This window comes from Pristiophorus japonicus, chromosome 11 (assembly GCF_044704955.1).
Source record: "Pristiophorus japonicus isolate sPriJap1 chromosome 11, sPriJap1.hap1, whole genome shotgun sequence".
Lineage (NCBI taxonomy): Eukaryota > Metazoa > Chordata > Chondrichthyes > Pristiophoridae > Pristiophorus > Pristiophorus japonicus.
This window is the reverse complement of record NC_091987.1, coordinates 5,634,879-5,659,970: the sequence shown is the minus strand read 5'-3', so window position 1 is coordinate 5,659,970 and position 25,092 is coordinate 5,634,879. Positions and strand designations below refer to the sequence as shown.

The window sequence follows — 25,092 nt, the reverse complement described above, 5'->3', positions numbered from 1 at the left end:
TATATTTAAGGTGGAGATAGACAGATTTTTGAACGATAAGGAAGTTAAGGGTTATGGGGAGCGGACAGGGAAGTGGAGTTGAGACCAAGATCAGATCAGTCATGATCTTATTAAATGGCGGAGCAGGCTCGAGGTGCCAAACAGCCTACTCTTGCTCCTATTTCTTATGTTCTTATGTTTATCCACTTCTCTTATTTAATAAAATAAACAATTTTAATTTGCAGTGCACTTGGCTTCATTTCTGTGCTTTAGGTGCATCATACATATTAAGAACAAAATCAATTAATTTCCATTATCCACTGGGAGAAGTGGGTCCAATCTACAATGGGAGGTAATGGAAGATCTACTCATGGAGCCATACACATGCACACACCAATACACAGACACACACTCACACAGGCACACGCACGCACACACCAATACACAGACACACACTCACAGGCACACGCACGCACACACCAATACACAGACACACACACATGTGCACAGAGGAAGTCAGAGCATTAAATCCTCACAGATCTCCATTTTCAAAGTGCCTACTTTGAAAGGTTTGTCATTGCTGTTAAACTTCAATTTCTCAGCGAAAATAATTTTTCTTGAAACCCATTGTTTACATTTCTGTGCTTTTGAGATAGATAGTAGCGAGGAAAGAATGAAACCTCAGATTGGAAATTGATTACTGAAATAGTCTTTTAAATTCAACCATTAAACAAAACACCAGGTATTAAATTGTGAGACTGTAGTATTGCGTTTGGGAATATATAATTTACACACATTAAAAAAGGTGAATTTTGGCATTAGTTACACAGACAACATGATTAATGTTACAGTACATTACAGAATATTACTGATGTGCTTAAAATAATTGATAAAAAAACCTCCTAGACATGATTAATATGCATTGCACAACTGCTACATTTTAAAAAATAAGTATTAGAATGCATTTGACATGACGCCTCAGTTAATTAATATATTTTTTAAAAAGACAAGCACAGCTTCCCTCATGAGGAATGCAAACAGCATCTAAATAATGACACGAGGAAAGAGCACATCGCAATCGTACACAAAGCAACCAGTGCTGTACATTACGTAAACATACATATTTAAAAAATATAGTGAACTTTCACAAGAAGAGTGAAGCATAAATTAAACACAGTTGTAAAATTGGACACGACAGCAATTTTTTTTCAAAAAACTTGCATGGTGTTCTCCACATTAAATAACAATAAATAAAACTGTTACATCAAATTGACACACCAGTTGTACAAACGCAAATAAATTATTTCAGTGCTGTGCCTTACACTTTTTTCACAATTTAAAATTACACTGGAATGTTTTTTCCCCTCTTCATGGAGACCGAATTAAATCTATGTATTAGTAGAAAATGATTATCCCTTGGTGGCAGCTCACTCTTAAGATTCCCAAATTCAAAAGGGAACTGTTGAACCGAAGATGCAGAGTGAGTTCAGATCATTTTGATTCAATTGGCCCAGCTATGGAAATGAATAAGGGTGGGACATATAACAGAGTCGAGAATAATGTCTCCAATTTTTTTTTATTGAATGGGGAACCTTTCCTCCCAGGACCACATACTGGGACGGCAGAAAGCACCTCTTGGGGATCGTCTGGACCTGTGTGGCCCAAGGTGTTCCAAAAGTCATGCATGTAAGGTTGCAAGGGAGAGTGTTATTGGTCTTCCCCATCACCCCCATTCCTCACTTCCGGGTCCACGTACTGGGTTTGGAATTGGCAGTCCATACTGTTCCCTGAGTCCCTTATTCCATCTGGGACCACATAATATCTGCTGGGATTGGAGCTGCCCCATTGTAAAATGTGCCAAATCTGTCACAAGACAGTATCCACAGGAAAGTGAATGCTTAAATGTTAAACGATGATGTATAGTAGATATTGACCTTTGTGTAACTAAAGGCTAAAAAAAAAAACATCAAGTTTATACCTGACCTATTGTCAATCATATAACTGTAAAAACCTCAAGTGCTATTTCTTCAAATTCTAATTTGTTTCTCCTTCCCTTTCAGCCAATCATTTCCCTTCCCTCCTTCCCCTTTCTTGAAAGCAATAGGCACCCTCTGGCTGTTGTTGTTATTGTATCTTCAAACTCTTCCCTTAGAGTGTGAAGTAATGGAAGGATTTGCAGGCTGATTAACTGTCGGACAGGCTGCGACGTGAAGCTCCTGATATTGTGGCTAGTCCTATACAGGGCCACCCTCACCCACTAGAGACAAGTAACCCACTAGTTAGAGTCGGTACTCATCAGGACTCTAGTTCGAATGCTGCACCTTCTGACTCAGAGAAAGAATGCTTCCGCTAAGCTGAAGGTTCACTCATTGGCACCCTATGGCACCTCACTCAAGTGGCTATATATTATATACGAATCTGGACAGTGAGTATTCGAAGGCTATTAAACCTCAGGGCATTAGAACTTCCAGCAAGGATTGTTGGATAGCAGTCAGAAGTTGGAACCCTGGTTGAATTTCCCATCTCTACCCCAAGAAGGCAGAGGACAACTGCAGCCTCTCTTCCAGACCAGGAAACTGATGTACACACTGGGGATCAAACCGTGAAGCGTCCTGGTTTTTATGGCTTATCTACTTTAATTAACTGAGTCATATTGTGGGAGATTTCAAAGTCAAAACTAGCCCTGCCACTGTTGAACAGTTAGTATAATAACTACTTTGACTAGCTGTTGATGGGTCTGAGAAACATCTGAGGAGCCAGTACTATCAATTATAAGGAGGATGACTGAGATGATGCAGATTTATTGCTGTGTAAAAAGACTTAAATAATATAAATAAAAATATGGGGCCCTTTTCCCCCCCCACAGCAATAGAATTGGACTTTGAAAGGCCAAGTAGGAATGGGAATGCTACTGATGGCTGTTTCAGCGTTAATTGAACAAATACAATACTGCAGTAAGGCCAGGCTCTGTGCCTCCACAACAGCTTCAGGAAATGCAATCATGTCTTTTACAATTGGACAATTATAAACTATCGTCGATAAGCCAGAGCAAATTGATTTGCCTTTTGTTGATTGAAGCATAAAATGCTGGAATGGCATATTGGGTGGATCATCATCAGAACTGTGGCTTTACTATTGCTGGCCTGGTCCAGGGACACTTATCCAAAACGTGTTGAAATTAATGCTCATCACCACCAGGCCCGATATAGTAAATTGTCTATTTGTATCTATACCAGTGCAGTTTCTGATCAGCTTTGTGTGGTTTCCATGGTAACTTTGAAATAGTACATCAAACAATGAGTCCCCCCAATCAGTCTCCTCCTCCCTATCAGACATATTCCAATACCACTAATTGCAGAAATTGTATGGTTTTAATGACTAATTACTAAATCTAAGTCTTTCTTTTGGTCTATTAGAAAGTTGAACCTTGCTATGCCAGATGCAAACTTGCTGTATATACACAACACAACTTCTGGGTACTGCAGACAATGATCCTAGAAGTTATGGCCTCTGTATAAACAGGAAATAGAGAGAGTCGGTGTTTAGAACAACTCCATCAGTGAAAAGACGCATTCAGAATAGCTTGCTCGATTTCATGTCGTACTGAGGTCCCTTTGGGAGCAGAGATATGCCTCAGCACCTGAGAAATATACACCCCTGTCTTAGGTCAGACAGCAAAGGCCAATGAAGCTTCTGATTGGGCCATGTTTGGATACTCTTTACATCCAAACAGGCAGGGTCTAAATAAAAGGTAGTTGGACATCATAGTTTTCTGAGGCATTGTTTTAAGTTGGAGACTAATCCAGAAGAAACTGGGCATCAGTAGTGTCTGAAGTTGTTGTTTTTTTTCTTATACTATGAACATAAGAAATAGGAGCAGGAGTAGGCCATTCGGCCCCTCTAGCCTGCTTCGCCATTCAATGAGCTCATGGCTGATCTTCTATCTCAACTCCACTTTCCCCATATCCCTTGATTCCCTGTACCACTCCAATGTGTGACATGAATAAAATAATGATTTAATGGCATACACAAAATCAACTGGTAACATTGGAAGTGTGCAATGGTGGGGAGGGGGCGATTGAGTCATTCCAATCTTCTCTGATAAATTAGCTTTCTGTATCCCATCACTTCAGGCTGGTTACTCAGTTAGTTTCCATCCTATTACAAGAGCCAATTTTTCTCCTCCTGAGCCTGAGGAAATTGACACCCATGCTAACGTCTTCACCTGTATGAGGAGAAAACTCCTCACTCACAGGGGTTATACATGTTTGGAACCATCTGCCAGGAAGACAATAGAGACAGATAAATCAGGAGTGTTCAAAATGCAGTTCGATGCGAAGGCTGGGAGAGTTAAGGCATTGAAGGGATGAGCTTCAATGGGCTGGATGGTCTTTTCTCATCTGTGACTATTCTTATGTTTACAGCTGTCTCAACTGGTTCAGCATAAGCAAGAGATCGAAGCTGGGACCTTCTGGTCTGTATGGTTCAGTAGGACATTGTGCGTTTAGTATAGTGGCTGTGTTACTCGGCAAGCATTCCTCGAGATCTGAACAAATAATCCAAATCATGTGTGTTCGAATTTCCGCTTGGTAGTCTGTGAATTTGAATTCAGTTTAAAAAAAAAACTAGAAATGAAAAGTTTTTGTTGGTAAAAGTGACCATGAAGCTTTTGGGTTGTCATAAAAGCCTAGCTAGTCAATGAATGTACTTCAGAGAAGAAAATGTGTTGCCTACCCGGGTCTGGCCTATATGTGACGCCAGTCCCAGAGCTACGTAGTTGGCTCTTAACTGCCCTCTGAAGTGGCCTAGCACACCACTCCGCTGTATGAAGACAACAGAGGAAGGTCCATCACCACCTTCTCGGGGCAAATAGGGATGAGTAAAAATGTGGCCTTGCCTGAGAATGAATAATAACAGAGCCATTTGGAAGGGTGATAGTGAAGCAACTCTTCACTGGATCTGACCCATTTATAACTGGCCTGGCAACTGAGTGGAAAGAGCTGCATTGCTTCATTAAGATGAGGGAATTAAACTGGGAAACAAATAGATTAATTATAAAATTGCACGTTCTCCCGCTTGCAAATAACTTCTGATTAGTTGGCTTCTAGCACTGGTTTGATGGTTACCATGGAAATCATAACTAGCTAATCACAAACACACTGAATGACTTTCGCTGCTCGTGTGAAGTCACGAGTAAGGTCATCTGTTTTTGAAGCAAAACAGCACTTGTTCTTTTTTTAAATCCTGGAATTGGCAGGTGGAGCAGTCAGTACACCCCATCATGTGAATGACCGATTGTCCTCTTGAAGCTAACTTCCAGCAAGGTCAGAGCTGTAAACCACAGATTCTTTGGGATGTGTGTGTTGGTTTCCCATTGGAGAAAGGTTGCCACTTGCCCAGTCTTAAAATAGACACTCTGGTTTTTTTGAGGCAGCTATTCTAAGATGTAAACTGGACTGGGAAGGTTTGTTTCTTCGAAAACAAGTTTGTTTTGTCCCCCACTTGCTGCTGTCTCGCGTGATGTGGCGCTGTTAATTACTGAAGCGTTTGATGAACATTCATTATAAGCAAAACAATTATCAGAACTCAAGCCCCGAGCCCATTCCGTTCCTATGCCACCGTTCCCTAGTGGCACCCTGACAGCGGAGTTCTGCTTCACCAGTTCTGAGTGCCATATGGATTATTAATCCCTTGCTCTTGCCAGCTCCTGGCCTGGCCTGCCTACACTGGAGAGAAAGTATGTGTAAAAAAAGTTCCGATAGAGATAAAACACAAACGTGTTCTTTCCTCTGTGGTTCCATGTGCTCCATTGCAACAGCAATCTCGAAGACAAATAGCTCACCAGGTAGAGTGCACAGTGGGTCAGAGGGGCAGGCAGTTTAAATTGGGGACAGATATTCGCTCAAGTCAAGTGTAGTCATTCGAGATGATAAGTCACTCGGATGTTTTATAAAAGCCGTGTTTTCTGGGAAAGACGTCCAAACCTTGGTGAAAAGTTCCATGCTAGCATTTCTTCATTCAGCAATCAAGAGACCGAGATCAGAACGAGCCTGTGATCTATCAAGAGTATAATGCTAAATTATCTGTACCCGCCTCCCCTTCGCCATGGAATTCCAAGCCGTTCAGCCCATTCCCCTCTTCCCTCTTGTGTGGTATCAGATTTGTAATTACCGAGTGGAATTGTATCATGTTTCATTCAACTGTTCATTCAGGGCGAAGGAGCGGCGAGAGATTGCAGAGGGACTTGATCGGGGCCCAGGAGAGCCGTGAGTTCGGGGCCCAGAAGAGGCGAGGGCCCAGGGGTAGCATGGGCCCAGCCCACACTGCGATATGTGGTCCGTGCAGCAGAGCTGGTCTCCAGTCGTCTTGGTTAATCCTTGCTACTGGACCAAGACCTAGCTCTGTCAAGCCCGTGTGGTGGCTGGTGTGCAACGGTAACCACACATTAAAAATAATCCAAGCACAGGCATCTTTCACCTTTCAAGATTTAGTTCGGACCTGGAATTTTAGGTCTTTCATTGAAACACCTGTGAACTTTTTGTTGTAGAAGCAAGTCATCCTCGATTCGAGGGACTGCCTATGATGATGATTCAGAGAGTGCGTTAGGAGTGCTTCACTATCTCCGTGACGTATTGCAGTGAGAGGCAGTATCATTAAGTGCTCTAACAAGATGTTGCAATCACAGTGGCACAAGTTCTTCCTAGGATCTGGGCAGTGCTGTATGCTCATTGGCATAGTTGGTTCCTTATTCCGTCCTTGGATACTGAGAATTCCCTCTCTGTCCAGCTGGTTTCTCTTACTGTCATGTGCACAACTGTGAGTATACGAGAAGGCAGCTGCCCGTGCACTCTCCCAATCGAACGCCCAGGAACCAGTCACTGGCCCCAATTGAGTGGCCCACGGGAGAACAAAGCAAAACGAATGTTAAAACACAGGGCAAGCTTGCGCCGAAACTGCAGACGTCTGTTTCCCTTGGGAGGGGCAGAAAGATTTGTGGAATCAATGCAACATTTGGTAGCCTTGGAAATGATGGCTATACTGATCTCATTTCCATGTCGGTGAGGGATGCATCTGAGTTAGGTAACATGCAGGTCGCTTTTCCGTGCTCGCTAGTCCTGTAGACCCCAGGGCAATGCACCCGATGCTCCCCCACTGTGCGGCAATCCCGATGTGCACTTGTTTGGTGAACAAGACAGATTCTGCCCGTGCTTCGATTGTTCTCAACTTTACAGCAGGGTCTGCCTCATGTCAAGGCATGCTGACAGTAACTTTCCCTCCTTGTCTCCAAGTATGTTTTCATTTTAAATTAAAACAAAACTCCAAACAAAATGTCAAAATAAAAAAGACTCTTACTGGTAACTGTGCATTAACATTTTCTCAGAAAACATTGTTTAAACGCTGATGGTCTCTGGGACAAGGGGCATCCTTTTGCCAGTTTTCCGTGTCCATTCTTGCACTGAACGGTTCTGGTCTGCCAGCCAGTGTCACAGGTTCTGGAACATGACAGCCACGGCCCAGTTGCCCACTTGGGCAGGTGGGATTGTGCCGCCAGAGTCTTGAGGGCATTCTCATTAGTCGCTGGCATGTGCTTCCTGGGAACAAAATAGCTGTAGCGCACGTCGAGTGGTTTCCCGGGGTCGGTGGCGAGAATCTGAATGATCAGAGGCTCCTTCAGTGGGCTGTGGCCAATCGAATGCATCTGGTCGTCCTTCTGGCTCCAGCCACTGTAGTTGAGCACAGTGCCGTTCATATCAATGATGGTCTCCGAAGTTGAGATCATGTACTTGCCGTTGAAGAGATAGTCGCCATTCTTCCGTTTCGCTGCCAAATAGGCGGTGAACCGCTGCTGGCCCTTTGGCTTGTACTGCCGCACTTTGATGTGCATTGCTCCAGCTGGGATCTTTGCTACCTCTCTGTACCCAACACTGAGGAGATAATGAAAAAGTAAAATTAAATTTGCAATTGAAAAAAGAGACAATTTTATTGCCACCAGTTTACTATTTCCATGCAATATATACAGCCTTCCATTGCCTTACAATATTGATGGGATCTGCCATGTCCTATAATCTACACAGGGTTTGTTATTTCCCGAAAAGAACATAAAAAATAGGAGCAGGAGTAGGCCATGCGGCCCCTCGAACCTGCTCCGCCATTCAATAAGATCATGGCTGATCTGATCCTGGCCTCAACTCCACTTCCCTGCCCGCTCCCCATCACCCTTGACCCCCTTATCATTCAAAAATCTGTCTATCTCCACCTTAAATATATTCAATGACCCAGCCTCCACAGCTATCTGGGGTAGAGAATTCCAAAGATTTACGACTCTCTGAGAGAAGAAATTCCTCCTCATCTCCGTTTTAAATAGCGACCCCTTATTCTGAAACTATGCTCCTAGTTCTAGATTCCCCCACGAGGGGAGGGGGGAAACACCCTCTCTGCATCTACCCTGTCAAGCTCCCTCAGAATCTTATACATTTCTAAAGTATATACATGACTTTCTATTCCACTTACAATATATACAGGGTCTGCTTTTCCTCTCAAAATAATATTGTTGTGATGAGGGGTGGGAGCTCTGCTATTTTCTGCAATATATGCAAGCACTGCATTTACATTACAATATACAGCGATATAATGTAATATAGCTGTAGTTCAAATCATGATTTGATTGGCGGAACCTATCAGTCAATGTCCACATAGCGACTGCTGGTATCTATGGTGATAGCTCTCTATTGAAGCAGCAGGGCGTATGAGCCTAAAAATGATGGCGTGCAATATGACAGCACAAATCCTTATCACATCACACGGAAATCCTTTGTTAGTTACTTTAAGAGATACTGATTTAAAACAAATAGATTAATGCCTCTGTTAAAATACTGAGCGAGCAATTATAAACAAGTGTAGTAAGCACGATCTAATCTCAAAGCGACAGTCTAAATAGACGATTTTCAGTATCGCCGAGAAAGTTGGGATAGCCCCAGGTCATGTTTTTTTTTCCCCTCTTGAGTTCTCGTGAGAGTAAGCAAGTGAAGTGCTTGGAACTACCGGCATGTTGTATACACATGCAAGGTCCCATGGCTGGTGGCCGAGACCTGAAGCGTCAGTCTCCCACTGAATGTTGACTGGTTGACTGTTGGTCCACCTGACAAGCTGCACATAGACAACTTGTTGAACAGCTGCTAGCACTTGGCTTTTGGAAATCTCATTGGCCCCGGCACGTGTCTGTCTGTGAGGCAGCGTGCGGCCAGGCTGTACATCTGGATCGCGTGTTTGCAAACAGAAGTTCCAAAATGCATCAGACAGACCTTCATTCAGGCGCAGGAGATTATCATCTCTGTGGCTGTGTCTCGAAGGCCTCTTGACTTTCAAGCTTATGTATCTCAGCACAACAAAGCTGGAGCAGCACCAGACCACGGTGTAGCCTTTGATGACCTCGTAGCCTCAATAATTGCTGCACTTAAACTGGAGATCAGGCACAGAAGGGCAGGGCGTGTCAACCAGTTTGCCTGCCAGAGTGCAGAGATCAGTCGGAAACTGGTGCCATTTATTTTCTCACAACATTCCCCTGAAGACTGGAATTTCCGTAAGTTCAACCCATAGGAGCGGTCTGTTCCACAAATCCTTGCCCTGGCCAATGTGCACCAAGGCAGACGCGATCCGAGTGCTACAGCGCTTAACCCTTTCGTCAATCAGCCTCAATGATGCAGACACCTTCAACGCAGCATGAGAGCCTTTAACCGTTTCACCAACCACTGCGGAGAGTGTCATGGCCCTTAACCCTTTCACGACCCTGTGCTGACACAGACACCCTCGGAATCGTCCCCACCGACACCTGGGAGCCCCTGGCCAAAGACTGCCCTAAGTGGAGGAAGTGCATCCGGGAGGGCGCTGAGCACCTCGAGTCTCATCGGCGAGAGCATGCAGAAACCAAGCGCAGGCAGCGGAAAGAGCGTGCGGCAAATCTGTCCCACCCTCCCTTACCCTCAACAACTGTCTGTCCCACCTGTGACAGGGACTGTGGTTCTCGTATTGGACTGTTCAGCCACCTAAGGACTCATTTTAAGAGTGGAAGCAAGTCTTCCTCGATTCCGAGGGACTGTCTATGACGATGACGGAAAAGTGATGCAGCCTTCAACACTATTCAGATGCACGCCTACACATGCACTCACCCAGCGGCTCTGCAGACGCAAATCATTAAGGGTGCCTCACATAACTGCTCGGCTCAGTCTCCACTTGCTATTTGTGATAACTCTGCCAGGAGGGCTGACAGTGACTATTCTTTGTGCATGGGCCCAGGCGGTAAGCGATCAGGTTATAAGGCAGCAAGAGGTATCGCCGATTAAACCCAATCCTGTCCTCACTTTTCGGCAGGTGTGTCACTAGCCGGTGATCAGGAGTGGGAATTCTGCCGAATAAGTTACTGGACAGTTATCGGACACAAGGCAGCTCCGATGGGTTGAACTGAAGGCAATTCCAGTGTTCAGAAGAATGCTAAGAAAAAATAAGTGCCATCATTTTCAGACTGATCTCCGCAGTGTGGCAGGGAAACTGGTTGATGCTCCCTGACTGAGGTTAAATGCAACAGCTCACCTGTCTCCCTGACTGAGGTTAAATGCAACAGCTCACCTGTCTCCCTGACTGAGGTTAAATGCAACAACTCACCTGTCTCCCTGGCTGAGGTTAAATGCAACAACTCACCTGTCTCCCTGACTGAGGTTAAATGCAACAGCTCACCTGTCTCCCTGACTGAGGTTAAATGCAACAGCTCACCTGTCTCCCTGACTGAGGTTAAATGCAACAGCTCACCTGTCTCCCTGACTGAGGTTAAATGCAACAGCTCACCTGTCTCCCTGACTGAGGTTAAATGCAACAGCTCACCTGTCTCCCTGACTGAGGTTAAATGCAACAACTCACCTGTCTCCCTGACTGAGGTTAAATGCAACAGCTCACCTGTCTCCCTGACTGAGGTTAAATGCAACAACTCACCTGTCTCCCTGGCTGAGGTTAAATGCAACAGCTCACCTGTCTCCCTGACTGAGGTTAAATGCAACAACTCACCTGTCTCCCTGACTGAGGTTAAATGCAACAACTCACCTGTCTCCCTGACTGAGGTCAGCAAATTCAGCACAGGCCATGAAGTGAACTTGTGGCCTTCTGAACTGTACAAGTTAGTGCCACACCATGTGGTATATTTACCCACTAAGTGAATTGAAACGTCTATTATAGGGAAAAACTAGAGAAACGTAGGGTCAATGGGAAACCACAGAAACACAGGGCTGGAAATATTTGGAGACTGCTGCTGTAAACAGCATTTCCTCTCTCCCTGACAATTACTGCTCATTAACTTATCTTAAGTACATCTCTTAACTAGCTGCCTGCTAAGTACTGACCTTCCTGCACTTTCAGATGTCTGATCCCTGCTCTCGTCCTTATTTTATGAGAATTTGGGGTCTGTTGGGATGTTAAATTGGCAGACCATTTTCAGAACCCACAATGAAAAGCTCTTCTGGTTATACTTGGCTCCTACTAAAAGGTGGAACAGCTGATCCCCCCCGGCACAGAACAGATTTTTAAAGTTCCTTCCTGCAACCGACATTGCCCCGAACACTTTTGTTTTCCCAAACTGACTCTGTGCCCAGGTGTATTTTAAATGAAGTGCCATTTTAAATTTAAAAAAGGAGAATGATGGCACAAATGTTAACCCCAATGTTCTAGGGAAAGGAAAAACAGTTAAGACTCATATTCCTGATCTCTATGCAGTGAGCATAACTGGAGGGTGTGCATGTGTGGGTGCCCAGTGAGCAGAAGAGCAGGCGCAATCATGTTGCACTCCATTGCCAAATAGCCTGCTAACAGTCACAGTGTAGGCTAACACATGAAGAACGCTAGCTTGGAAGAGCTGCTAGTACTGATGGGACTGCACCGAAATGGCAGTCAAAACCTGTAGTCGAGCTGAGGTGAAAATGAGGTAAAAGAAATGCCGCTATGTTCCATTCCCCAGCACTAACAGCCCTCACTAACTCTGTCCCCACAAGATATAAATTTAGAAAGATGTAAGGATATTGTCAAAGGGGGAGTTGCATATAAGCACGCTAAAGGCTCATAACATGTCACTGATACTTAGCTGCCTGTGTCCTAACTCGCACCAAGTCCCGCTCACCCATCACCCCTGTGCCCGCTGACCTACATTGGCTTCCGATTAAGCAATGCCTCAATTTCAAAATTCTCATCCTTATTTTCAAATCCCTCCATGGCCTCGCCCCCTCCCTATCTCTGTAATCTCCCACAGCCCCACAACCCTCCGAGATGTCTGCACTCTTCTAGTTCTGCCCTCTTGAGCATCCCTGATTATAATCGCTCATCTATTGTCTTGTTCCCAAGCTCTGGAATTCCCTGCCTAAAGTTCTCTGCCTCTATACCTCTCTTTCATCCTTTAAGACGCTCCATAAAACTTACCTCTTTGTCCTAGCTTTTGGTCATCTGCCCTAATTTCTACTTATGTGGCTTGGTGTCAATTTTTAAAATTTCATAATACTCCTGTGAAGTACCTTGGGATGTTTCACTATGTTAAAGGCGCTATATGAATCCAAGTTGTTGTTGATACTAATTTCTACCTTATAGTGCGACGTAACGTATTGGCTCACATTACCTTCTCTTGGTAAAACTTCGAGATACTTTCACGCAGGTGGAACTATCTCCCCCGCAGACTCCGCACTTGTCGAACTGCAGTTTGGAGCCGATGATACTGTCGCAGCCAGTCCTGACACAGCGTCCCCGCACACATACCGAATTGCTGTACGGTTGGCATTCCGTCCCATCCTTTACCTGGGGAGTAAAACAAAATACAATTCAGGAAATGGGAAAGGTGCCGGACAGCTTTCACGTTATTCCTGAACGTGGCAGCGTCAGCTGTGCTGACTCCCAATGTTCCAGGTGCATGTAGAGAGCGATGCAGTTGGGAAATCCATCTGCTGGCACAGGTGAACTGGATCTTCCTGGATAGACCCGGGGGACTTTGTAAGGTAGAGCAGAGTTGAATATGAAGTATTTTATTTTTAAGCTCTCACTATAGGGCTCTCAGGAAATGAATTAACTCAACTGATACGCCACATTCTCAGTTATCAGTTTCTTAACCGATAAGCAGATCAGGGGTTATGGGGAGTGGGCAGCGAAGTGGACCTGTCTATGATCGGATCAGTCATGATCGTATTAAATGGTGGAGCAGGCGCGAGGGACTTAGCCCTGCTCCTATTTCTTATGTTCTACAACAATGTTACCCAGACTGTAATGTATTTGCTTCATGGGTTCTTTGCTTAAGAACATATTGCTATTAAGAACTAATTGGCTTATTAACAAAGTTTTAACAATCACACTACACATTGCCAGTTCATCCACTAGGCTCACAACAGCATACCACATCGTGGATGACCTAGACCCAACTGACTGGGGTTTTATTGAGTCTTGTGAACATCACGTGACTGGCTAAGCCACTCACAATGCAACAGCTCTACAAACCTCTGAGCATGCTCACAGGTACATACATTACACAGACCTTCCATCAGCTCTCCTGTGAAATAATGAAATAATGATTCAGTCAAACAAGAAAAGCTCTGTACTAAAGGAGCCAGTTGCCAAAATTACTTTCGACTCCTGTAAGATGGTTGGGCCAATTGTCGAGACCTCCATGCACTATAGCCGTGAATGCTTTCAGATGCTTTTTAGTTGTTAACTAGAAGCCTAGGAGAAGATCAAAGATCCGTAGCGTAGAACATCCCTACGGTCAAAAGGAGTACGGGTACGAGGAGATAAATCACAAACTCGTGGCTAGGTGATGGGAAGCTTGGGTTGTAAAAGGCTGTTTATTGCAGCAGGTAGATTGAGGGAGAGAAGGAGCTTGGGGAATAACATAGAGACATGTGCCGTGCGTTATAGTTTCAACACAGTGAAGGTGGAGGAAGAGTGTGCAGGATACTTTAACCCCAATTACAAGCTGGAGCAGGTTGGGTGTGGGCGGGGGAGAGGTGGACGGGAGTCCCCCACGGACACATAGCCCATGGCAAGCGGCCTTCCTGCTGCCAGAATCCCGGCATTAAAATGACGGAGGCGTGATCACAGCCTGCTTCCGTCTGGTCACCATTTTAACCCCTCCCAGCCAGCTCACCCGGCAGGATAGGTTAAAATTGGGGCTAAATTTATATTCGTAGCTTAGAAGGCACAAGCAAGTAAAGTTCAAAGGAGTAGTGACTACAGTAGTGTCAGTAAATCAGAGGAAGTTTAGGCTGGAACTGAGAGTAGGATCGTCCATCAGACAAGCTGTTTGTTGAATCTTGCCCGAGAAGTAGTTAAAAGAAAAACTTGCATTTATATAGCGCCTTTCCTGACCACCGGAGGTCGCAAAGCACTTTCCAGCCAAAGTACTTTTGGAGTGTAGTCACTGTTGTAATGTGGGAAACGCGGCAGCCAATTTGCACACAGCAAGCTCCCACAAAACAGCAATGTGATAATGACCAGATAATCTGTTTTTGTTATGTTGATTGAGGGATACATATTGGCCCAGGACACCAGGGATCAGAGTGGATAGGAAGGACCTGTTTCCCTTGGTGGAGGGGTCAACAACCAGGGGGTGTAGATTTAAAGTAAATGGGGGAAGGTTTAGAGGAGATATGAGGGGAAATTTCTTCACCCAGAGGGTGGTGGGGGTCTGGAACTCATTGCCTGAAAGAGTGGTAGAGGCAGAAACCCTCATCACATTTTAAAAGTACTTGGATGTGCACTTAAAGTACTGTAACTTTAAGCTGGGAAGTGGGATTCGGCTGGATAGCTCTTGGTCAGCTGGCACAGACATGGCCACCTTCCCTGCTGTAAATTTCTATGATTCTCTCACTCCCCTGCTCTTCTTCGAAATAGTGCCATGGGATCTTTTACGTCCACCTGCGAGAGCAGACGGCTAGGTTTAACGTCTCATCCGTAAGACGGCACCTCCAACAGTGCAGCGCTCCCTCAGCACTGCACTGGAGTGTCAGCCGAGATTTTTTTTTATGTGCTCAAGTTCCTGGAGTGGGAGTATGAACCCACAACCTTGTGACTCAGAGGCGAGTGTGCTACCCACTGAACCACAGCTGGCACGTGGCTTGCTGCGCCGCAAAGCAGGCAGCCGCTTTCTGGGACAGAAGCTGACTGTGCAGTAACTCTCCAAGACGCTTCTCCTTCCTTACATTTAAGCTGGTTTCCAACTCTCCCCTTTCATGAAGATCCAGCTGAACCAGCAATTGGTTCTGAGCCACACTCGTAGTTCTCCTTCCTCCCTCCCCATTCGTGGACAGCAATCAAAGGAAGCTGGTAAGGGCAGGGGCCTGCGAACAGCGCTGACAGTAAGTGTTGGTTTGGGTTTCTCATCTGAATTGTGGTTGCAGATCAGTATTTAACAATGGGTGGGGAGGGAATGTGTCAAACCTACTGTCAGCAAGACACATGTGAGCCCTCCCGAGCACCGCCCAGAGATATGGAATATATGGCAATAGATTATCTAAACGGCATTGGCATAGATGCTAAGGAATTCATTCCTTCTTCAATTATAGGTGACAAGAGCCAAAAGGTTAAGATCATTTTGATCTCTAAATTGCGTACAGCTTATGCTGTAAAAATATACTCACTGTCAGCCCTGGGTAATTCATATTTAACTCTTCAGTGTGGCTCAACAAAACTCTTTTGATAAGAGGCTCTGGAGAATACTTAGGTTAAAGATAATCTTGATTTAATCAGAGGTTCCATTTTATGTTTAAAAAAATATATTTAATGAAGTTTTGTGTTCATCAAGATGTCAAGGAATGGAAAGCTTTGTGCTTTTGGGATCCACCATCAGGATCATGTGGCACTGGACAGATATAGAGCCCCTTCAACTACAGAAGTGCACTAAATGCCCACTTTATAAAACAGATTTCGTTACACAAGGTAAAGAGAGAATATCTTCCACCGTGGGTTTTAGCTCCCCAGCCACAGTACAGCCCGCCCTTACTGCACTTGCGGGCGGGATTTCGGTGTGAGACTTCCACGTGCAATCGAACTTCACTCGAGATCGGGCTTGAGACTATCCCAAACTCATTCTGCTTGGGATTCAGAGAGCTGGCAGAAGGGGAGGAGGCTCAGCCCATCACTCTGGGCTGCAGCCAGCTCGCGTGGTCAGCCCACTGCACCACCCCAGGTCCCACGTCACATTCCTTAAAGTGAACCGACACAAAGCAGACACGCAGGCCTCGAAGTTGGCCTGCCAGCGGAGCGATCCCCGCACTGGAATGGGTCGCCCGAGACCCACCTGATAGTGGGCCTCGCACCTTCGTGACACGCGACCGGCGAGCCCACCGATGCCAGCTGGGCGTCCCCAGGAGGCTCGCTGGCGAAGGGGATTCCAGCCTTTGAGCAGCTGTGTTACCAGCAGTGGCCTTCGGGGTAGGCCCTGGGTAAAGGGGGGGAAGCGATTGGGAGGGAGGGGGTGGGGCGGGGGCAGAGCGCGGTCCGGCAACTGTCTTAGGCACTGCCGTGGAACCGGGTGGAGCACTCCACAATCAGGTAAGCATTTTTTTTTGTTTCATTACTTTGTGGCACTGGCTGTGTCTTTTTTTGCAGCTGGCTCCAGATATCATTTTCCATGCAGCTGTTCTTCCTCCTCCTCTCACAGGGTCCTGGCTTCACTCTCACTCTCACTGTAGTTGTAGCAGTATTCGCAAAGGTTCACCAATCACACTGCACATTACCAGTTCAACTATTTTAGTTGTGCACTTTAAACAAATGCCTCCTGCAAGGGGGTTCACACTCCAAAATACATTTTTTCCAGTGCCCCTTTTTCTTTTTTGGGGGGTGGGGGGGGTTTAGGGCACTAAGAAGAGAAATTATACAAGTTCCCCCTGGCTAAAAAGTGTCGGGGGGGGGGGGGGGGGGAGGGGCACTAAAACCGGCAAATTAAACCAATTAAACTTTAGACATAAAATCAAATTAAAATTTGGTTGCCGGGGGTGATGATGCACTCCAGTCCCTCTGGCGCCCACCCCTCGCGGAAGGCCGCTCCCCTCCACACAGGGTGCCCAAAGATCAGGAGTGTGGGACTGAAGTGCAACCAGAAACTCAGGAGCCGGCCCTTTAAATAATGGAACAGGGGCTGCAACCTCGCACATTCTGTAAAAACGTGGAACACGGACTCTTCCAGACCGCAGGGATTGTAGGCCTGGGAGCCCGTGAACCGACTTAAAAAATTATTGCACGGGACTGCGCCGTGCAACGCACTTTCCATGCAAACCCACTTCTTGGGCACAGACACGCACAATCAGACAACATTCAACCCGGCAACAGAATGGATGCAGTCTCTCACGATTCATCCGCCACACCATTACCTTTGAAGAAAACACGACGTAGTATCCTGTTCCTTTAGCTCGGCAGGTTAATTTACACACGTCTGCAGGGATAACGCCAGCGTACTTTGGAACCCATTCCACGAATGTTTTGACTCCTTTGGCATCGGTCTGATACCCGTTCCGTGCCTCACACTGCTCGTGTCGAAAAGATTTGCCTGTTCGAATGAAAGATTGTGCTTTTTTTAAACAAACTATGCATTGGGTGCTGTTCAGCACTACAGAAGTGCTCCATCCTTCAACATAGTATGTATCGTGCCTATGGGCATCACTAAGCAAGTGCTTTTTAAAAACTGCTTCAGGAACCACAGTGGTGTGAGGTAAAGCTGAGAGAAATGACTAGTGAAGGAAACAGGCACCAATGGATTAAGAATGAAAAGATCCTCCATGGGAATAATAAACAAGATGGTCTCTCCATTTAACCTAACTGCCTTACCCAATAATTGGTCTCCTCTCCTGTTTGCCCAATATTGAGCTCACCATCTAACCTCATCTCCCTCCTGCCCAATAGAGGGTTTTCCTCCTAACCTTACCCCCTCCTCCAATAATGGCTTCTATATCAATCCTTATTCTCCATCTTTAACAATGGGTTCTTCCTCTAACCTTGCCCCCTCCTCCAATATTGGGTTCCCAACCTAAAAACTTTTTGCCTCCTCTACCTTACTGCGTTCCTCCAATATTGAGCTTGCCTCCTAAGCTCATTTACCCCTCCCTCTCCAACACTGTAGTCTTTGGCTACCTTTAAGCCCCCCCCTTGAAGACTGAAGCTCTCCTCCTGATCTTACCGCTTCCTCTCCGATAATAGGTTCTCCACCTAACCTTACCCCCTTTCATCCAATATTGGACTTTCCTAACCCTATATCCCCCCCCCTCCAATAATTGAGTCTTCCGGTTTCTTTATGCCCCTCCTGAGTTTTGGGTTCCCCTCCTACAATAATGCACTCTCCTAACCGTCTTACCACTGCCAATATTTGAGTTTCCTTCTAAATTCACTGGGCTCTTTTCCTACCCTGACCAACTTCATTCCGCACATAACTCGCCTGTTGCAGTGCCATAGATGAATCGGCCCGCTATGCCACATACACTCGGCGTGTGGTATTCTTTCAGCTCACTGCATGCCTTTTAATATTTTCCACTTTTTTTGGGAATGCAATCCCTTTTTTGATTAAATGACCAGAATATAAAGTACGGTCATGCAAACAGTAGACTGGAAAAATTTGCTTTTCCAGCATCTTGCATTCAGACACTGTGCCATTAGATGCCAAGACCAACAGGATCTGACAGCACACTCAAAACACGAGCCACTGCTAATGCTTAGCAGAGTGCAAACAAGCCCTGGGTCTCTGAGATGAGCAACCCCACCATTCCTTATCCTTTTTCTGTGCAATGTACACAGGGATTTAACTTCTCTACACATTCACATTTGCTCAGCCCCGGTCACCATTCAATTCATATTTTGAGGCAGTGTTTTGAAAACCTTTTGCTTTATTTTTATTTCATGCGGGCCAATGGTTAGGTTCCTTTTGAAGAGATGAGCATGCCAGGTCTGAAATCCATCACTTAAAACATGCCAGACATGGGCATATCCCTCCCACTTTAGCCACTACTCACCTCAAACTATTTTCCATTACATTATGTGCTGCAAATGCAGCCCGTTCATAGAGGCATTATAGGACTGAAAGGTTAATCACGAAATGTGCTCATTATGATCACTGTTCCTTGCGAGCTGTGCTTTGTTGTGTGCGGCCTGTTTCTTTAAATGCGTGGTCCCTTTAAATTTCTGCGCGGCGCGGTATTTACAATGGAAAAGCCGATGAACGGCCCGCGTGGGACCATGGAGCTTAGAGGCAACATTAATGATGACGCTAATTCCCAAGGTTTTTAACCCTGTTGGAATGTCGGTCATTGCTTACAGCTATGGTTTGCTTTTCCATAGTATCTCTGTCTCTATCAGGAGGCCACGAGTACATCCAGGGTGAGAAGTGCCAATTCCCCTTGCCACCATTCTTGCCCTGTTGCGACGTTATTCGCAGTGTCTAGCTGACAGTTAGAAAGTCTCTCTCTATTTCTTTCATATTAGATAATGCTGCCCCTGCTGCAAGTGAGCTGGGCTAGCTGCTCATGTCAACTGAGATAATCCAACATCTTTTCCTGGCGTTTGTTTGAAAATCCCATCTGGAGGGACATTCCTGAAATACTGCCGCGATAGACTGAATGTATTCCAAGCAGGCCGACGATAAAACTTGTCGGATAAATTGGTTGAAAGCTTTTTGGTCCATTTTCTCTCCTCTTCCCGTGCCAGGAATTTTCTCGGAGTTCCTCCCGCTCCGTCTCAGTACATTCCTGCAAGTGTTGTGGAAAACCCTCACCCGTAAATGGGGTTTCCGCAATGTTGCGGGCGGAGCGGGAGCAGTTCCCAGGAAATTCCTGCCCAATCAGTGTGGTTCCATGGATTGCTGCCCCAAGTGGCCAAGGACCCAAATTTCAGATGACAGCACTCTTATCTCTGAGTCTGAGGGTCATGAGTTCAAGACCCACTGCAGGATTTGAACATAATCTAAGCTGACACTCCAGTGCAGTGCTGAGGAAGTTTTGCATTTCCAGGGGCGTTGTCCTTCAATAAGACATTAAACTGAGATCCTGCCTGTCCATTCTGAGAAATGTTAAAGACCGCATGGCCTTATGCAAAGGAAGCAAGAAGTTCTCCTGGAATCCTGGCCAAAATTGATCTTCAACCAATTCCACCAACAAGAAATGAACTAGTCATTCATTTCTACTGTCTGTGGGATCTTGCAATGTGCAAAATGTCTGCCGCATTAGCTTACATAATAGGGAATTCAGTGAATGTGAAAGATTTGAGCTTTTTCAGCAAGATATGAGAAGGTGCTATGCAGATATGTCTTCCATTCATTATGTGTTTTGTGCTGAGCCCAATCATGTATTCATCGAATGTCCACACGTGCATTTTCCAACAGCAGTGATTGATAGTTTGTTTCCTTTCCTAGTCTGGGGGACACTGAGTCCAATTCTACCAGCCCTGCTCTTGCCATGGCTGACACCAACTAACTCAGCACAGAGGGACTTTAGTGATCTGGTGGGTCAGTACCAAAGCCTATGGCTGGCCTTATCAACTGAAAAATGGGGAAAGGGAGTTGACATTCTTTTCGCAAGTCAATAAAAAAAAAACATATCAATTCTTCAAGGATCAACAAATTACATTTATGCAATGAGTATCTCAGGAGGATTTGGGAAATTAGATAGGCACGAGAAGAAGTGAAAGAATTGGGGGAAGATTGACTCTGGGACCTTTTGGTCTGCATGGCTTTGTGCCACACTGGCTGGTGCATGTTTCCACTGAATAGATGTGTTATGGTGGGCTGAATGGTAATCCTTATTCTCATTTCCTACGTGTTTGTAAATTTGTTGGGATAGGAAACAAACCAAAGGCACAGGCCAAGAGAAAAGTTAAGAGTCTTTTGAAGGCAAGGAAAGAGGTAATGAGGTCAAATGTTTTTTTTGGAAGAGGCCAGAAGTGTAGTAACTAAGACTAGCCTACGCAAGTGACAACAGTCACCTCCGCAAACTCAAATTGTGGGCTGCCGACTGGAATGCATGCCTTGTATGACCACCATCAGAAATGGTCTAACAAACTCAAGCAGTGCCATTTTGCTCCTGACACAGCCAAATCCGCCTGTTGATCCAGAATCATCTTCTGGGGCAAGGGTTAATTTTGACGGTGAGATCGAGGAGGGAAAACAGGGGAAGCGTGAGTTAAACTGTGCATTAAGAGTTTCCAAGGACAAATCGCTTCTCAGAGCATTGATTGTGGATCGAAAGGGAGAAATTTTCAGCAAGGATGATGTCAGGAGATTGGTGGGCAGCAGATAATGAGAGGCAGAAACACTGATAGAGATTGAGGTCTTCAAACATGGAGATGATGGAGGAATAAAGGGACAGGAAAGATGGGATCTGAATATGAGTGTTACGCTGTCTACATGGCAGTTTGGGTGGTAAATTGATGGAACATATATCCAGACACAGCACTCTGGTGAGAACGTATGAGTCAATGTTGATGAACCAATATTATGAATAATTCCTTACATCAGCCTAGCTCGGGCTCCTAAATACCTTAATGCGAGAAACTCAGGTCCAACCAACTGTTTATATTTTTTGGACAATAGGTTTAGTGTTTCTCTAGCCATTTTTATTATTAAAATTCTCACAAGCTAACCTAAAGGCTTACATGCACCAGCTAGTGTGGCTCGAAGCCATGCAGACCAAAAGGTCCCAGAGTCAATCCTTGCTTTGTGCTAAGTTGACTGACCTTAATCAGAATAACAGATAAGACACTAAAATAGGCTTCAGTGCCTCTGGGCTGGGGGGCAGCGAGTGGGGGGGGGGGGTGGGGAGGAGAGGGGGAAGGTTGAAAATCAGCCAGAGTTCCTGTGCCTGGTCACAACATAGCGACCTTACTGAAAAGTGCACTCGTGTGGACACTTGATGTAGGATGGGATCAGATTCAGCAGTGATGCCTCTGATGGCCAAATAGCCCACAGACACTCGTGTATTCAGAAAGGCCACTTGGGCAAAGTGCTGGAAGGCTGCCACCAGCCGTGTAACTGTATCCATCGAGAGGGACCGCCTCAGGAAAGGACAGGGGACGGGAGAGAAAACCGACCAAGGATATTGTGCCAGCTCGGCGTAGTTTATCTGTACATGGAGACTGTCGGACAGACGTACCAGTTTGTGGGCATGGCGTCACGTTGCAGGATCGGTGGATGGCGCGTTTCCCCACACAGTATTTGCCATTGTTTCTCGGAGCAGGATTGTTGCAGTGCCGACGGGAAAACTGCACGCCACCTCCACACGTTCGTGAACACTGTCCCCAGGATCCCCACGAGCCCCAGTTTCCATTCGCCGAAGCCTGCCAAGCAAGGAATAACAAATGTCAATCATATGAAGGCATTAGAACCGGGCAGAGTTAACAATGCGTCAGTCGGAACCAGCTGAACAATGCTTCGGTGTCTGCAGGATTTTCAATGGGACATTTTTTAACTTTACTGGCACAAGACCAGGGTGGTGTTACCAACAGCCAGACTGTTGCACGATCACTCAGTGAGAGGTACTGCAATGTGGAGCTCTCCTCTATTAGCAGGCATGCTTTCCACTTTGCAATCCGTACCGGGAAACACTGCCTTGCCTCTTGTCTTGGTCTGCCAACTGTCTGCGCCACCAGTTCCCTGTGTGGATAAACCTGCTGTTACTGTGTCTTCTCTCCTAAAGCCTGCGAATCCCCGATGGGGCACACGTGCCAACCTACCCCCAATTGCTCACTCAAGTGGAATTTTTCCTGTATGTGTAAATGTTGGCAGGTTATTTTTTAGGGGAGGGCAACTCAGCTGAGCCCGCTCTGGTTCAATCCTGCTGCATACCTTCGAACAGGAGTAAGTGGATGGTAACCCTGGGCTGAGGCTGCCCCTCTTTATCCCACTTGTTAGCCATGGCTCAGTGGATAGCACACTCGCCTCTGAGTCAGAAGGCTGTGGGTTCAAGTCCCGCTCCAGGAACCTGAGCACATTTAAAAAAAAAATCTAGGCTGACACTCCAGTATACTCATTGGTCTTATCCGATATTCATTGGAGTTCAGAAGAATGAGAGCTGATCTTATTGAAACATATAAGATAATGAGGGAGCTCGACAAGGTGAATGCAGAGAGGATTTTTCCACATAGGGCAAACTAAACCGAGGGGGCATAGTCTCAGAATAAGGGGCTGCCCATTTAAAACTGAGATGAGGAGGAATTTCTTCTCTCTGAGGGTTGTAAATCTGTGGAATTCTCTGCCTTAGAGAGCTGTGGGGGCTGAGTCATTGAATATATTTAAGGCGGAGAGAGCCAGATTTTTGAGCGATAAGGGAAAAAGGGCTATGGGGAGCGGGCAGGAAAGTGGAGCTGAGTCCATGATCAGATCAGCCATGATCCTATTAAATGGTGGAGCAGGCTCCTGCTCCTAGTTCTTATGGAGTACTGCACCGTCTTTTCCGGATGAGACGTTAAACCGAGGCCCCGTCTGCTCTCAGGTAGATGTAAAAGATCCCATGGGACTATTTCGAACAAGAGAAGGGAAGTTATCTATCCCCGGTGTCCTGGCCAATATTTATCCCTCAATCAACATAATAAAAACAGATTATCTGGTCATTATTACATTGCTATTTGTGGGAGCTTGCTGTGCGCAAGTTGGCTGCTGCATTTCGCACATTACGACAGTGACTACACTGCAAACAGTACTTCATTGGCTGTAAAGTGCTTTGAGGCGTTCAGTCGTCGTGAAAGGTGCTATATAAATGCAATTCTTTCTTTCTTAGTTCATATATCCGCTGAGCGATCGGTGGAGCTTAATCTTGAAATGTCAACACTTGCAAAGTGCACTAACTTGAACTGTGTAAATCGATCCAATTGCACTTGTAAGCCCTGAACTTATGGCATGGGATAACGGAGCACGAACACTTGATGCGTTTGTGTGAAACTCAGCTCTTCACTCTGCAACAAGAGGTGCTGCTAAGCCATCTGCTTTAAATGTCAATCAGTGTCTGTACCCAAGTACTGCATCATTTCAGTGCTAGATAGATAGCCACGGGGCCAGGTCCCAGCATCACCGAGTGCCGAGACCAGAGAACCTCCGACAGTTCCTTTTTATGAAAGCACTCGGATGACATGTTATAATCCTCGGGAACTGGAGGAAACCAACCACAGCTTGGCAGCCGACATCAAGAAAGATCTGTGGGAAAGTAGCTTTCACATTACGACATTGGAATGAAACAAACCGTTGTTCCCTTGCTTATTGGCTTTATTTCCGTTGGAATGAGGCGCCACTGCCTTTGTCTGCTGCATTCTTGATTCTAACCCGGCACTGAAGTGACACAGACAGCTGGGCCAGTTAGCGCCTGTGATTTGTTGCCTTCAAGCCCTCAAAGCCCAGGGCACCATTCCATATCACAGCAGAGATCAAAACATACAGCTCAACAGCCCCTTTCAAGCTAATACAACATTTCCACCGCCACGCCCCCGCTCCCCACCCGCCCCGTGTTACTTCTGATTTCCTCTTCGGAAGGTGAAGACTTGTCTTTGGGTATGTCCAATGCCACACTCATTCATTTTTAGTGCGTGAGCCGAGGCAGCGAGTGTTAGCGGGCTATTCGACCACAGAGCACATCACAGGTGCATATGACCATATCATATCCACACACACATTGAATATAGAAACATAGAAACATAGAAAATAGGTGCAGGAGTAGGCCATTTGATCCTTCGAGCCTGCACCACCATTCAATATGATCACGGCTGATCATGCAACTTCAGTATCCCATTCCTGCTTTCTCTCCATACCTCTTGATCCCTTTAGGAGGGCCACATCTAACTCCCTTTTGAATATATCTAATGAACTGTCACTGCTTTCCAAATGCGCTGCTATTACATCTTTAATAATTGATTCCAACATTGTCCCCACTACTGATGTCAGGCTAACTGGTCTATAATTCCCTGTTTTCTCTATCCCTCCTTTTTTTAAAAAATGGGGTTACATAAGCCACGCCCCAATCCATAGGAACTGATCCAGAGTCTATAGAATGTTGGAAAATGATCACCAATTCTTCCACTATCTCTAGGGCCACTTCCTTAAGTACTCTGGGATGCAGACTATTAGGCCCTGAGGATTTA

The 25,092-nt window shown here is 45.7% G+C and overlaps 1 protein-coding gene across 1 annotated transcript in view; it reads right to left on the bottom strand.

Moving 5' to 3' along the window:
* Positions 1 to 745: 745 nt before the first annotated feature.
* LOC139275960 (A disintegrin and metalloproteinase with thrombospondin motifs 5) overlaps positions 746 to 25,092 on the bottom strand; it is a 39,884-nt gene continuing 15,537 nt past the window's right edge. The window contains exons 5-8 of the mRNA XM_070893217.1: positions 22,119 to 22,302; positions 17,361 to 17,536; positions 12,626 to 12,801; positions 746 to 7,904 (exon numbers count right to left, since the gene is read on the bottom strand). Of these exons, the coding sequence (XP_070749318.1) occupies positions 7,346 to 7,904; positions 12,626 to 12,801; positions 17,361 to 17,536; positions 22,119 to 22,302 (1,095 nt within the window). The 3' untranslated portion in view covers positions 746 to 7,345. The remainder of the gene's footprint in view (positions 7,905 to 12,625; positions 12,802 to 17,360; positions 17,537 to 22,118; positions 22,303 to 25,092) is intronic.